Source organism: Cetorhinus maximus, chromosome 13 (assembly GCF_964194155.1).
Source record: "Cetorhinus maximus chromosome 13, sCetMax3.hap1.1, whole genome shotgun sequence".
Lineage (NCBI taxonomy): Eukaryota > Metazoa > Chordata > Chondrichthyes > Lamniformes > Cetorhinidae > Cetorhinus > Cetorhinus maximus.
Window position 1 is genome coordinate 110,738,914 of NC_135891.1, and position 15,959 is coordinate 110,754,872.

The window sequence follows — 15,959 nt, forward strand, 5'->3', positions numbered from 1 at the left end:
TCAAAACGGAGGGTGCTCTCTTTTTTCCCCAAGTTATAAAAGATAGACACAGTTTGCAGAAAAATCAACTTCTGCTAAATGGATTCTTGTGTGAGGAATGCGTACAAACAAATACATTCAATTGTAAAACTTGTCAGATGGAGATGAGCCTTCTGTGACTCTCCAGAAATTGTCAAGTATTTGCTGGGCAATTGTTTTCTCTGATTGCTGAGATGTAAGAAATGGGTCAAACCCTACAACTTTCCAAGACCTCCAATTCTGGCCTCTTGTACTTTCCAATTTTCCTTGCTCCAACATTGGCACCTGTGCCCTTAGTTGCCTAGGCCCAAAGCTCCAGAATTCCCTTGATAAACCTTCCCGCTGGTCTACCTCTGTCTCCTCCTTTAAGATGCTCCTTCAAACCGACCTCTTTAACCAAGATTATCCTAACGTCTCCCTAAGCGGCTATGTAGCAAAAAACTTTTGATAATGATCCTGTGACGTGCCTTGGAATGTTTTATGACATCAAGGCACTATGTAAATGTAGTTGTTGTTGGCCTCTTGACTGGAATAATAAGATGTAGGAAGAAGGGAAAGCAAGATTTGCTAATAGTTTGGGAAGAACAATATCTATTCTCAGTCCTTAATTGCTACTTAAGGATAAATCCTTTGATCTACAAGAATGTATATTGCAGATATTACCTGGACTCGCTCTGTCGTGTTGTCACTTGTCCCATACCTCTCCTCAATAATGGCTTTGATCTGATGGGCTTCATACTGTAGCTGCTGCCGAATCAAATCCATACGCTTTGAAACCTAGGAGAGAAAAATACAGACAAATTGAACAACAGAACCAATGATGATATTATGGTCCAAAAGCATAGCTCAAAAAAGTGTAATTCCATTTATTTTTAAAAACAGAGAAGGCTAAGATGACAATTAAATGCTGAAGAATTTTGATAGAGTAGATAAGGAGAAACTGTTTCCAGTGGCAGGAGCATCAGTGACCAAAGGACAGATACTTAAGACAATTGACAAAGGAACCAGAGGGGAGATTATGAGGAGGACTTTTTTTGTAGAGTGAGTTGTCTTGACCTCAAATACATTCCCGAAAAGGGTAGTGGAAGCTGATTCATTAGTAGCTTTCAAATGGGAACCGGGTGTATCCTTAAAAAAGATAAATTTGCAGGGCTACGGGAGATTGGAACTAATTGGACCGTTCCTTCATATAGCAAGCCTGGGCATAAGGGGCTGAATGGCCTCTTTCTGTGATTTAAGATTCTTTGATTCTATCATATTAGAATTATCATATAGAAAAGACACCATTTTGCAAATAAGAAATTGAACAAATAGACTACGAGACAGCTCAATCCCCTACTTTATAAAACTCATAAAAAGTATGTAAATGATTGAGAATTTAATGAACTCAGCCTGACAACATATGCCCTATGTACTTTAATATAAATGCAGAGTGCAGTAGATCTTTCATTTTTATTCTGAAAATTAAGGAAACCCACATTTTGCAACATATAGTAATTATTTGTATACTGAAATGTTCAAAATTGTGCAATCCTTTTATTATTTTATACTTTATTTTGATTTTAATGATTGTCGGGAACCATGTTATGAATTATGATTACTGGTTTTATTTGCGTCGTCAACATAATTCGGCAACTGCCTCCATGAAAATTTCTCAATAAACCACTTATCCATCCAAACCAATTATCATATTCAGAAAAATATTTTGTTTTGGGTTGTTCCTGATTACAAAAATCATTACTTTATTGTATGGTAAATCATAAGAACCTTTTAGCTTGCAAACTAGGAATTAGCGGCACTGAAAAAAAAATTCCCAATTGGAAAAGATCCAAAGTACTGATCTGAAAAGAGGAGACATTTATGCAAATGCAACGAGGTCAGAGGGTTAGAGTAGATGCCTCGGGTTTACAGGCCTCCTTTACTTTGTCCCACTGCAAAATGTGTAAGGATATTCCCACTATAAAAGGGGCTTTGACATGAAAATCCTTTACCAGACTCAATACAAGAAAAAACAAATCATCTCTCACCTCTGGTCATCAACCTTTCCTTCTGGCCTTTCCTATCTTCCCCTCTCTTTCTCTCTCTATTTAATCAGCATTACTGTTCAACTGAATGCTTCTGTCCTCACGATTAGTCGCCAAATTTTTTTACTATTTCCACACCCTCGTGGCAAGGAGTAGCAAGGGCTAACTGCTCGGTGATCAGATCGCAAAGCTGTGAAGCTCGGGCCGATTCGCAAGCCGTCCCCATCCTCCGTCTGGGTGTAAATCAGACACAGAGGGGTACACTTAACTTGGTGAAACTGTGTATATGGGCGATTCACAAGTCAGCATCCAGTTTTGCATCTCTCCTGACTTGAATTTCCAATGAAGTCAATTGGGAGAAATGTGAAATATCACAGTATTAAAATTCTTTGACAGATTTAAGCTTTTGCAGTGGTCACTGTAAAATAAAGTGTGGGATAAAGATCACGTGGGGCACCATGAACTCCCTGCCTGCATTTCAATAATGCGCTCTCATCACCGTGAAGCTATGTGCCAGGAAAACTAATTTGAAGGATCTATTCATCTGTCCCCTTGGATATTGACTGAAAATGAACAGAAAATCTCAAAATAAAACCTGCTGTTACAAATAGAAGAAAAAATTACATTTATATAGTGCCTTTTATGATCTCATTAAAGCCATTGGAGTGCATTTGAAGTGCTGTCAGTGTTGCAACGCAAGAAACTCAGCAGCGAATTTGCGCACAATTCCCACAAACTGGCCAGATAATCTGTTTTTATGGGCAGGATTTTGCCCTTGGCGGGGGTTCTCGGCGGGGGCAGGCAGGGGCAGTCGGGAAGCCGACTGCCTCCCGTGATCGGCTCTGCACCGCGATTTCACGCAAGCGGGCCAATTTAGGCTCACCCCGCGTGGATCGCGAACAGCAGCGCTCAGCGCTGCCTGTGTGAACGGGGGAGGAGGGAGAGCCAGGCCTAGCGTGCAGTTCACACATGCGCAAGAAAGGTCACTTCAATCTCCCCGAGGCACAGATTGGGAGATTGAAACACTGTTGAAAAAAAATCATGAAGAGAATCAAAATTTAATAAAACATGCACCCCCATGTGACCCAGTCACATGGGGAAGAATTTTCCCCCTGTCGGGGGGAAAGTGCAGGAGCGGGCGCGTCGCCATTTTATGTGGGTGGGCCAATTAAGGCCCGCCCAGCGTGACATCCACCAGGAAGCGCTATGCGCTCCCTGTGCAGGCAGGGGGGGATTCCCTCAGCCAGGAGTGCACTCTTTTGTGCATGCACACGAAAGAGCGCATTCATCTCCCTGAGGCTAAGCGCTGCCTCAGGGAGATTGGCGCCAAATTTAAAAATGGTAAATGTACAAAACCAAAATTTCCCTGACATGTCCCCTCATGTGACACTGTCACATGAGTTGGGACATGACCATCATTTGAAATCAAACATTTATTACATTTTTTTAAAACCTTCATGAAACCTCATCCCGCCCGTGGTTGAGGTTTCACGCTTTTTCTGAAGGCCGCCCGGGCTCCTGGCCTGCCCGCCAACCCTAAGGTTAGACAGGCAAGTCCATTAATGATGTTAATGAGTTTGTCAATGTCCTCAATTGGCCGATGACAGGGGGACGGGTGCACAGCTGATTCGGCTGCGCCCCCACCGACCTGAAAATTGAAATGAGGCGGGGTGACATTGGGAGTTCCGCCCGACATCATCTCGCGTCATTTTACGGGTCGGCGATCGGGCCCCGCCCCCCGCTCGCCGACCTAAAGACCCCGGCCATGAGCTGGGATATGTTTTTAATTCAAAAATAAAGTTTTTATTTACTGTTTACTTGCTTTAGGAAACCTCATCCCGCCTGTTCATGAGGTTTCCTAAAAAATGTAAAGGCCGCTTGGCCTTTTTGCCTGCCCGCCAACCGTAAGGTTGGACGTGCAGCGTAAATTTGAATCTAATTAGATTGTAAATGGCCTTAATAGGCCTTTTAATTATCAGCGGGCGTGCAGCCAACTCTGGTGCGCGCCCACCGAACGAAATATCGCGGGACTGCGCGATGACGTTGGGACACACGCCCGCATCAGCCCGCATCATTTTACACTCAAGTGTGTTGGGCGCGCGCTTTTAAGCCTTCTTCTAAGTCATTTACATCCACCTGAGAGGGCAGGTGGGATCTCAGTTTAAAGTCTCATCCAAAAGATGGCACGCCCACAGTGCAGCATTCCCTCAGTACTCCATGGAGGTGTCAGCCTAGGCAACTTCACAATAGTTTCTTTGGCTCCTTTCTGTTGTTGAGTGGTAAACTTGATATTAAAGTGTAAATTAATTGACCCCATGCCCAAAGTGTGTACAGCTCTAAGATGGGAGCACAAAACTGCAGTGCTGATTCTCCGAATCCTTTCAATCATGGCTTCCTCCTGTGAGGACAGGACCAGTAATCAAACTAAAATATAGTTATCATTTTGGCCGGATAATTATATGATATTTGAAAGCAATAATGCCTTGCTTGAGCCCTAATGGCCTTTCTACATTCCAAAAGGTTTGCATATTGTTCTTATGATATGCATTTTTTGGAATTGGGGTTGAACCAAGACTCTTAACCACCCTTCTAGCTCCATTCATACTTACATTCCTGATTTGGGAGAGTTCATCTGCCCGCCTGCCAAGATTCTGGATCTGAGCACAATAAAAGGCTTTTTCTTTCTCTTCCTTTTCAATCTCAGAAAGGAGCAGTGCCCTGTGCAAGAAGAGATGAGATATCTTAGTGTCATCAATAAATCAGCCATTTTTCACAGAAGCTCAAAACACGGATATTGCTGAAGAGGGGGACATGTTGCCGAAGCTTTTCATCTTGCACTCATCAGGACAAATTTCAAACGGCCACCACAATTTATAGCTCAGGAGAAAAGGGCACTGGTCATTTGAGATTTAACATTCTTGTGTTTGTCCTGATGAATGCAGGATGAACAAAGCTTCTCTTTTCTGCAATATTCAAGGTCAAAACACTTCTGCTGCCAGTTTTTAGCTCAGTCTGCAAGTTCCCTGCGCATTGAGAAGTTTTCCTAGGCCTGCCATTGCATTGTGTTTTGCCCAGTTACTTCACTTGCATTGTCTTCCTGCCCTTACCCCACCTAGGTCATTTTCCCAAAATTCTTTAGATTCGGGAACGGTTCCCATTGGATTGGTAGTTGGCCAATGTTACACCGTTTTTCAAGAAAGGAGGGAGAGAGAAAACAGTGAACTACAGGCAAGTTAGCCTAACATCAGTACTTGGGGAAATGCTGGAATCTATTATTAAGGAAGTCTTAATAATGCACTTCGAAAAGCATAGTATGATTAGGATGGCCAGGATTTCCCGGGCAGTGAGCGGGGGGGCGGGGCCCGCTCACTGACGTGTAAAATGATGTGGGATGACATCGGGCGGAACTTCTGACGTCACCACGCCTCGTTTAATTTTTCAGGTAGGCGGGGGCTCAGCAAAATCAGCTGTGCACCCGCCAACCTGTCAATGGCCAATTGGGGCCACTGACAGAGCCATTAAACTATTTAATGGACCTGCCCGTCCAACCTTAAGGTTGGCGGGCAGGCCGGGAGCCCTGGTGTGCAATAGAAAAAGCATGAAACCTCATCCACGGGCGGGATGAGGTTTCATGTAGGTCTTAAAAAATGTAATTAAAGTGTATTTCAAAGTTATGGACATGTCCCAATTCATGTGACAGTGTCACAAGAGGGGACATGACAGGGAATTTTTTCTTTCTCTATTTTTCAGATTTTTCATTGCACAGCTGATCTCCCTGAGGCAGCACTTAGCTTCAGGGAGATGAATGCACTCTTTCGTGCGCATGCGTGAAATAGCGCACTCTCGGCTCAGGGAAATGACCCGCCCAACTGGGGGCACCGATCGGAGATGCGCCTCCACACGCCCGCTCTTAAACATCCCCCCCAACGGGGTGAAAATTCTGCCCAACAAGTCAATGTGGTTTTACTAAAGGAAAATTATTGTTGGACAAATTTATTAGAGTTTTTTGAGGATGTAACTACTAAGGTAGATAAAGGGGAACCAGTAGATATAGTATACCTGGGTTTCTTAAAGGCATTTGATAAGGTACCACACAAAGGTTAATAGGCAAGATAAGGGCTCATGGAGTTGGGGGTAATATTTTAACATGGTAGAGGATTGGTTAACAGATAGAAAGCAGGGACTGGGCATAAACAGGGCTTTTTCAAGTTGGCAGGCAGGCAGTGAATAGTGGAGTGCTGGGGCCTCAACTATTTACAATCTATATTTATGACTTAGATGAAGAAACAGAGGGTAATGTATCAAAGTTTGCTGATAATACCAAGCTAGGTGGAAAGGTAGCTGTGGGGAGAACACAGAGAGGCTGCAAAGCGATATAGCCAGGTTAAGTGAGTGGGCAAAAAGATGGCAGATGGAGTATAATGGGTGGAAGTGTGAATTTATTCACTTTGGTAGTAAGTATAGAAAGCATATTATTTTTTAAAAGGTGTGAAACTTGTAAATGTTGATCTTCATAGAGACATGGGTGCGCTTACACAAGGAACACAAAGTTAGCATGGGAGTGCAGCAAGTAATTAGGAAGACAAGTAGCACATTGGTCTTCACTACAAGGGGATTGGAGAACAAGAATAAAGAAGTCTTGCTACAATTGTACAGGGATTTTGGTGAGTCCACATCTGGAATATTGTGTGCAGTTTTGGTCTCCACATTTAAGAAAGTGTAGTCAGTATTGTAATGCAGGAATGCAGCAGCCGATTTATGCACAGCAAGCTTCCACAAACAGTAATGTGATAATGACCAGATAATCCAACAGTGCAGCACTCCCTCAGTACAGCACTAGAGTGCCAGCTTTGATTTTTGTGCTTGGCTGGGACTTAAAGCCATAACCTTCTTACAAAGAGATAAGATTACTACCAACTGAGTAACTGCTGACACATGCCTAAGGCATGTCCATGAAATGCATAGTATAATGCACAGGACGGGCTATGTTGTAAAGCAGAAATATAAAATGTCATAAATTCACATCATCAGAAGCCAAGATGAGCAACACCCCTGTTGTGTAACTTTATGAACTATATACAACTTGGGTGTGATTTTATTCCTTCTTTTTCCCGGTAATAGGCAGAATGCTGAGCAGTAACAAACACTATCCCACTATCCAAATCATGTGGATTGAACTGTAGCGTTGCTATACCCTGTGATTCAGGAGTGTAGCAATACCGTACTTGGGAAATGCGAAGTGGTTCCGGCGACACAAGTGGTGGTTAACTCAAGTGTTGGATCCAAACTGACCAAGACCAGGAGAGGCAGCAACTAGCTTTTCCCTGTCCAGCACCCATCTTAGCCCCAACCTCAAAGGCCTGTATTAATTACATGCCAGGCTTGCATAGGTTGCTGTATTAAGGTAAATTTTGGGAGCTTGAAAACACAGATTTGAGGATGAGTGCAGAGGTCAGCAAACCCAATCTACTGTGGTTTTGTGACTGGTTGCGATAGGCCATGAAATCAGGCGCACTATATTAGGAGCACTGTGAATCAAACCCTGCTGACTTCCCCCCACGCCGCCTGGCATCTCCCCTCTCCATGTTTGTTTCTCCAATTCATACTCCTCAATGAGCAAGCTTTAAAATCCCAGCCTGTTCCAAAGCAACATTTTCAAAGTAGCTCAAACATCTGGAAACACTCTAAAAACTGATCAGGAGCCTTGCTGACATCAGGGCAAAATGGGTACTGCCATCCACTCCTAAACTTAACAACTGAGGATCTGGGCCACAGACATTGAGCAAGGCCTCATTGTCACTGCACCTTGGACTCAAGACAGGTGGAGGTTGGTCTGCAGCCTTAAAACACAGGGTTAACAAAAATTATTTCTCTGCAGGCGCACTTCATACTCTCTGTGTATTTGTATATATGTTTTATATATATTTATATATTTAATGTCTTCCGAAAATGAGTGGGGGAAACTGTTTACAGACAGTGCTTTGTCATATCCCATATGAAATATGATTTTGATTATCCCGCATGTGTTTTCATCTCAATCACTGAAAAGTAAAATCAGTAAATTGAATGATAATTTGTTGATGTAACAACTCAGCCTTAATGCAAAATTCTGGACCTCATAGAACATGCAGGAGTCACTCGACAAGAGAGTTAGAAAGGCACCAGTGCCTACAAGAGATACACATCTTAGCATTTTAGATGAGGTCTTTCATCGGAACACGTTGTATTTCCTAACAAAGATGAACACTGACAAATCTTGAGACACTTATCCATTTTCAGGTGCATTTGAAAGAAATCCTGGGGTCAGCTGACCAAACCTCAATCCCCAGCACCCAGAAGGTCATCTTCCAACCAGACATTGCTGGCACGTGTGCACTGCATGTGATCTAAATCTCTGTCGAGTGCCCTCAGTGGGTGATGCTTCCTTTATCGCTGCCTGACATTAGCACACATATTATAGCGCCTAATTCCATTTTGAAAGCCCCTAGCGGCTTGTCTCAATACTTAGCCTGTAAAATGATCCTAAACATTAAGCATCCTTTCTACGAAGAAGTTCTTGCTAATGTATCTGTTGTAAATCCCTTTTCCCTGTTACGTCCTTTGGTCCAGTTTTCGCCTGTCCTAATTTTATGAAGTATTCAGACTTCCCATCTAAATTATTTAAGATTTTATTGAACCTTTGGTTTAGGAGGAGACTTCTTTGGTTCGGTATCCCAAGTCATTCCTCGGACCCTTTATTTTCTTCATGTTTAATTAATTCCCTCTTTCATGTGCAGTTGACACAAATTCAAAATCCTCTAAAGTGTACCCATTATGCATCTTTCATGGGATGTGAGCATCACTGTCAAAGCCAGTGTTTATTGCCCATCCCTAATTGCCTTGACCAGAGGGAAGTTAAGAGTCAACCACATTGCTATAGGTCTGGAATCACATGTAGGCCAGGCTTTCTTCCCCTAAAGGGCATTAGTTGTCATCTTTATGACAATCAATGATAGTTTCATGGTCACCAATAATGAGACTAGTATTATGTTCCAGATTTGTTAGTGGAACTTAAATTCTACCAGTTGCTGTAGTGGGATTTCAACCCATGCCCCCAGTGCATTACACTGGACTACTAACTCAGTGACATTACCACTATGCCACCATATCCCCTACCCTATGGAGGAGTAGCAGAATTTATGATTTTGATCCCAGGTTTCCAGCCTTTCTTCTTTGTATTTCACTTTAGTATCTGACCACTGGACATTCTTTTCAATAGAAGAAAGGCCATCTTAATTCACTCACGCTAACAGTGCCCTAGAATCACAGTGGGCTGGATTTTACAAGGGGTAAAATCGGCTCGCCCCATCCCCCACCAGAAGGAAAGTCAGCTGACACATATGAAAGAAGCCCACCTAGCACTGCGGCTGGGCTAAACGAGGTGTTGGTGGGATTTCCGCTCCTCAGTGGGAGGAAGTCCCTCCCTGGAGAGCTTGGCCGGTAGCTCCAGCAGTACCAGCAATGCCAGAGCTCAGTAACGGATGCTGTCGGGGCTGCAAGCAGGCTCAGGAGAAGAGACGATGGATGCCGGAGCTAGCTAAGTCGGACCTTTTTGAGCAGGGAGGGATCGGGCAGCCTAAGGAGGGGCAGCCAGGGGGCTGGGATTGGTGGGGGTGGGGGAAGGGTTGCTGGACTTGGATGCCAGGAGAGAGGGAACAAAAGGGAATCTCCACCTGTCACTGGCCCTCTATCCAGCTCTACCCCACCCCCCTTAAACCAGTTTATATTTCACCTCTTTTCTATTTTTACTTAGTTCTGTTGGAGATTCATACGGACTCGAAACGTTAACTGTGTTCCTCTCCGCAGATGCTGCCAGACCTGCTGAGTTTTTCCAGGTATTTTTATTTTTGAAAAGGGGAGTAATGTTTTGGGGGAGTGTGCTTGATGCACACAGGGCACCTCCCGAAGGGCATAGCACCCCTTCCTTCCTTTAATTTTGAAACACTTCTGTTTAAAACAACGGCCTGCCCACTCCCACCCACCTGCCCTAGCCAACCATATTATGGCTTGAGTAGCGTATTATCCAGGTCAATTGGCTTGTTAACAAGCTCAACTGAACTTTAGTTATTCATTTAAAAATGGCGGGCAGGCTGCTGATTTCAGTGCCTTCCTGTGTACATGGGAAGGAGGTGGGCTTGCCACCTGGCGTATTCTAAGTGCTCCCCATGGCCGAAAACACATCCAGCGGAGGTCCAGCCCAGTGACTAGTGATGGATCCCTCCCCACTGCCCCAAGAGTTACCTTTCTTCGTTAAGTTCCTCCAGACGCTCCACGTTTCCGTTTGCCACTGGCAAAGAATCTTGTTCCCGATCTACTACTCCAGGGTACATTTGGTTTCTCTCAGCTCCCTGCTCCAGTACAAACTCCTCCTGTCCTGAGCACACCATATTTGATTGCCACTTTATGTCACATAGTTTGGCAATATCTGTGTTCAACTCTAGGGAAGAAAGCAGAAGAATATTTGACCATGAATCCTGTGGTATTGATATAACATAAGCTTATTTACGAACATGCTATTCAAAGCATCAAGCCAGTTTGTTCCACAACTAACCCTACTTTTGCAGGTACTTTTCCAGGTATTTTTGATTTTGTTCTAGATTTCCAGCATCTGCAGTGTTTTGCTTTTATCTTCGTGTCAGACCTGCTGAGTTTTTCCAGGTATTTTTGTTTTTGTCCTACTTTTGCTAAATGTTTTCCCACTTCAGCACTCCACTTGAATAACCTTCTGGAATATAATCTACCTCACGGCTCCGTTGCTTTTTGGTTGAAAAATTCCGCCAGAATTCCTTCAATACTCTCACTCTTCCAATTTTCATGAGTACTCTTATATTTGAACCTGTCATTCATAGCCAACTTACATCGATCAGGTTTGGCAATTCCTTTCATAGTTGCCCATTTGTGTACAGCCAACATCCTCCTCTATTATCCTTTCTTCCCAAAATATCTTTCAACCACATTTTGGATCTAATAGGCCTCTCTGTGTCGCATAGAGTTCCTCAGCTAAAAGAGCTGTGTGGATCACCCAGTTCACTGTTTGTCTCCCCTCTGCTGTATTTGGGAAGAGGGAATAAACACCAAGTGAGGTAAGTGATGGCCTGATCTTCATTGTACCTGGGAAGGGGCTACCTCGCTTATTGTCTGAGGATTGGCCCACCTTCATCAGGGACTCAATCACCTTGACAACTGTGGATGCCTTACTGCTCACACAGTAACACCCATTGTGTTACTGGAAATAATAAGCTGGTCTTCTAAGCTGCCCCAAGGAGGCTCACCCATTTAATGCACTTATTGGGAGCCCACAGGCATGCTGCCCAAGATTTTTCATCTATTTGTTTTAGTGGATGACATACATGGTCAATGAGCAATGCTTCCAAATTTCTTCCTCACCTTACTGGGGTACAATTGCATAAAGATTGTATTTCACCTTAGCGTAGTGGGGCCTCCACCAGAAGGTGGCGATGGTGGGAGAGAGCATGAGCAGGGGAACTAGTCGGCCCCTCTGTGCAGGGGACAGTGTCTTTGGCAGGCTGGGGTGGCGGAAGTGGGGGGGGGAGGGGCAGAGCCAGGTGTCATGAGGTGAGGGAGAGAGCAGCAAGGAGCAAAAGTTCAGGACTTGTGAGCTGCAGCATGGTAAGAGCCAAGGCCACCAATAGGGCAACTCAAAGCTCTGATGGTGGCTAGAGAACTGGGAAGTGGATGTGAGCGGATGCATAGCTGCTGGAGACCTAGTCGGACTGACAGGGCAGCACTCCTGATTCCGAGAAGCCCCAAGGGGAGGAAGGTCCCTCTTCTGTGTGGGAGACAAGGTAATCTGGGTCACGTGATCTCGGGAAATTAGCAGTCGGATCTCCCCCAACTGAGCTTTCCTACCTGGCTGATTAGAGATCAGGAGTTAAGCTCTCTACAGTCTCCTGGTAGATCTGGAGTTTCAGCCATGAATGTCCATTGTGAATAGTTCATTCCTCTAAATTAAGCTTTTCCGTTAATGTTTACAAAGATTTGATGCCAATGGAATAAATGATCCCTGTTTTATAACCTTCATGCAGTCCATGTGCCTGAATCCACTGCTACATTAGTGATTATTCATCTTACATGGGCTGAGAAAATTAGGGCTTCAATTTCCACAGCAGTTCAGGAGAACCCCTGCAGAAATTCCATGTAAGTGTAGGCAAGCTATTGTACACCGGGTTATCACAGCTGAGCTTGAATCTAGTCTCACTTGATGCATATATGCACATTTACAGTGGCTGGTGTGTTACACTTCATTCAGGAAATTCGAGTTACTGTGGCCACACGCACTTTTGCACGCGTGTTGTAGTCCAAAGCTATGGATAGTGTCACGAGGCTTTGCCCCTTTATTTTTGAAAATATGGTTTTTCAACTTTCAACTGACTGGAAATTTTGCAAGTTGAACTGAGACAGAGCGAACAGCTTAAAACTGCAAGGCCACATTCCAAGGTGAAGGGGAGAAACCAACAAATCACCCTCAGGGGAGTGTGAAGAGAGAGACATTTCCCATAACCCAGACACCCGTCAAAACTCATAACTATCTAAGGAAGAGACATTAAAAATGCAAAGTATTGGATAATGAAACAATGGCTACCACAGACAGGCACACCCAAAGCCTCCTGGAAACATACAACGTGTGAAGTATTTCCAGGCAAAGCTGTCAGCTACTAGAGAGAGATTGCAAGTGACACAGAGGATGTCACGGAAGTCTTCAGCAGAGGAAACAAGCTGAGAGCTGCACTCTCTCCCTCTCGCTCTTTTGGAATAAAAGTGTTGCCCGGTTTGAGAAGCCAACTCTACCAGAGACCTACCAGTGAACCAAGATCGTGTAATAATTGCAACATCTTTTACATCTGACTGCACTCAAGAAACCAGCTAACCCAAATCAGCAGCAGCGTTTAAAGTCAACGCCTCAAGGACAATCAAAGAACACTCAACCATATATTCTTTAACCTTTTTTTTTATTGGACTCTAACTCCCCTTATTTCTGATACGTGTGTCTGTGTCTGTGTATGTGTGTGTGTGTATGTCTGTGTCTGTGTATGTGTGTGTGTGCCCTAATGACTGTGTGAGGGTTGAATGCTTGATGTCGTATTTTTCTCAGGTTTAGTGGTTAATAAATTCGCTCTTTTTTTGACTCAAGAAAACCTTGCTTGATTGGCTCCTTATTGCTCGCAGCTCAAATAGTTAAATGCATACTGATTTGGAAAAGGCATATCCTCATAAAAGAGAAACTTAAATCTTCGCTGTGACCAGCCGAGGAGGTTGAATAGAGGGGAACCAGTTCACCCCTTCTCACAACAATAGTGATGGTAGAGTCTCCATCATATTGTTGACCTGAAATCTCCCCCACTCTTACCATCTGCTGTTGGCATATGTTGGAAGGGTTTTCAGGTTGACGCTCAACCTATTTGGTCACTTTATGAACACCTTCCTTGGCCATCAAGTCCTGGGGTGGGACTCAAACCGAGGGCTCCTGACTCAGAGACTGGGTGCTACTCACTGTGCCACAAGACCTCACAGGTTAGAGTGGGTTACAGGATAACAATAAGATTTTCTACAGCTTCTGCTAGCGGCACTGAGTCAAATTATAGCACTATTCCAACTAACTGTGCAGAACCTGCTCATTGAACCTGGAACTCTAACCCATATAGCTTAGTATGACACAGAGTGGTTATAGTTACCCACTAAACTTTGTGGGGTGCATGGACATATAGTTTTTAACTTCCTCACACCTGACATTCCCCTGTCTTCCTCAGATTATGATTATGGCCACCAGCAACATCTCACAATGAGAAGGAATGGATAAAAGGATTTGCATTGATATTGGAACTTATCATGACCATATGACATCCCATCTCTGTAAAGATTGCATTACAGCCAATGAAGTAATTTTGAAGTGTAATCACTGTTGTAAAGTAGGAAACGTGATTGCCAATTTGCACACAGTAAGTCACCACAAACAACAATGTGATCATGACCAAATCATGTATTTCTGTGATGTTGATTGAGCATATTGACCAGGACACCATAACTCTCCCTGCTCTTCTTTGAAATAATGCCATGGGATCTTTCACATTCACCTGAAGGGGTAGACGGGATCTCAGTTTAACATCTCATCCAAAAGACAGTACCTCCAGTAGTGCAGCTCTCCCTCAGTATTGCACTGAATTATCAGCCTAGATTTTTGTGCTCATGTCCTTGGAGTGGGACTTGAACACACAACCTTCTGACTTGGCAAGAGTCCTACCAACTGAATCACAGCTGACAATAAGGGAAAACAGTCAGATGCTTTCTGCCACAGAATATGAAGAGGGCATTTCTAAGGAGTCACTGTAACCCTTGTTGCATCAGGTCACCGTTAAATTATCAGGAGAAGATCTCTAATGATTCATAACATATTTCTATCTGAAAGGTCGATGATCTACCAAATAAAATGCAACCGCTGGCGCACAATTGAATTCTGTGAATGATTGAGTGCCCAAGGAACTTTGAAATTAACTTCTGTCACATTGTTAAAATGGTGTTTTTTTTCAAAGGTAAACGAACAATTTTCACATGGTGTTGCTCTTGGTAAATCAGATGATATGTGTAATATAAAGGACAGGCATGTTATGTGTAATGTGCAACGTATAATTCTGTAGCCAAGGTTAATTTACGTTTAGCCAGCTTGCCCCTTTAAGGCGACAAGTTCGAGGTGCTGAAAATAGGCACATCCTGAGGTCAGTTAAAGACTTGATGCTGCCTATAAGGGAAGTGAACGGATCGACAAGTGCTCATAAATCCCTGGCACAGGCCGGAAGAAACCATCATAACTACCTGCGTCTCTTCCTCTTTTATTATATAAATACAATGTTACTTTGAAGTGTGACATCTCGAGTGTAATTTAGCAGTGGTTGAGGTATCGAGCCAGGGGGTCAGTGGAGGTGCCAGCCTCAACATACCTGTACATCAATATAGACTTCTCCCAATAGCTATCAGTCCCATACCTTACAGCCCGAAACACTGAGGCTGTACTGTAGTGAAAACACATTAATAGTGTTTAAATGCACCACAGACATTGCAGGGCCAAAACTCACCCATACAGCTAATGAGATTGGTTTAACCACCCATCAACGAGAAAAATGCACCAACATATCAGTATTGATGTGACATTTCTGTGCATTACGCACCCACATAATCTAATCTCTGCAGATAAGGTTACATGACCATATGTGTGTGGAATGGGAGTACGTATAAACAGCTTTAAGCTGCCACATAGGGGTCAAGTTTCAGCGTGGGGGCTTTGCCTGATGTCTTCGATTAATAGTCATCCAGATTTAAAAAATGCAAGACCCATCCCAGCCGGCTGATCTCAATCAGAGCTGCTGTAAGGGTGACAGAATTGACCTTCGCATCCCTGGCTTAAGGAAGAGGAAATCCTTCAACCCATCCACTGATAGTCGGATATGCCAACATTTACTGCTTATGCTGACTTCAAACATACTGCATTGGTTGTAAATTACTTTGGGACATCCTGAGGCCATGCAAGGTGCTATATAAGCTCGAGTCTGAGGTTGAATCAGACTATTTGCAACCTTGGTGGTGTATTTGAACCTGAGCACATCACTATGCCACCACTATGACTGCGTATTTCCACCTCCGTAACTTTGCATGATTCCGCCCCTGCCCCTGCCCCAGCTCGTTGGCTACTGAAACCCTCATCCACACCTTTTTTAACCTCCAGATTTGACAATCCCAACACACTCCTGGCTAGCCTCCCACATTCTACCGTCCATAAACTCGAGTCATCCAAAACTTTACTGTGCGTATCCTAACTCGCACCAAGTCACGTTCACGCGTCACCCCTGTGCTCACTGACCTACATTG

The 15,959-nt window shown here is 43.9% G+C and overlaps 1 protein-coding gene across 1 annotated transcript in view; it reads right to left on the reverse strand.

The window, feature by feature from the left end:
* The window catches only part of apc2 (APC regulator of WNT signaling pathway 2), a 116,860-nt gene that overhangs the window by 74,038 nt on the left and 26,863 nt on the right, over window positions 1–15,959 (reverse strand). The window contains exons 4-6 of the mRNA XM_078556023.1: window positions 10,323–10,518; window positions 4,652–4,760; window positions 682–795 (exon numbers count right to left, since the gene is read on the reverse strand). Coding sequence (XP_078412149.1) covers window positions 682–795; window positions 4,652–4,760; window positions 10,323–10,518 — 419 coding nt within the window. The remainder of the gene's footprint in view (window positions 1–681; window positions 796–4,651; window positions 4,761–10,322; window positions 10,519–15,959) is intronic.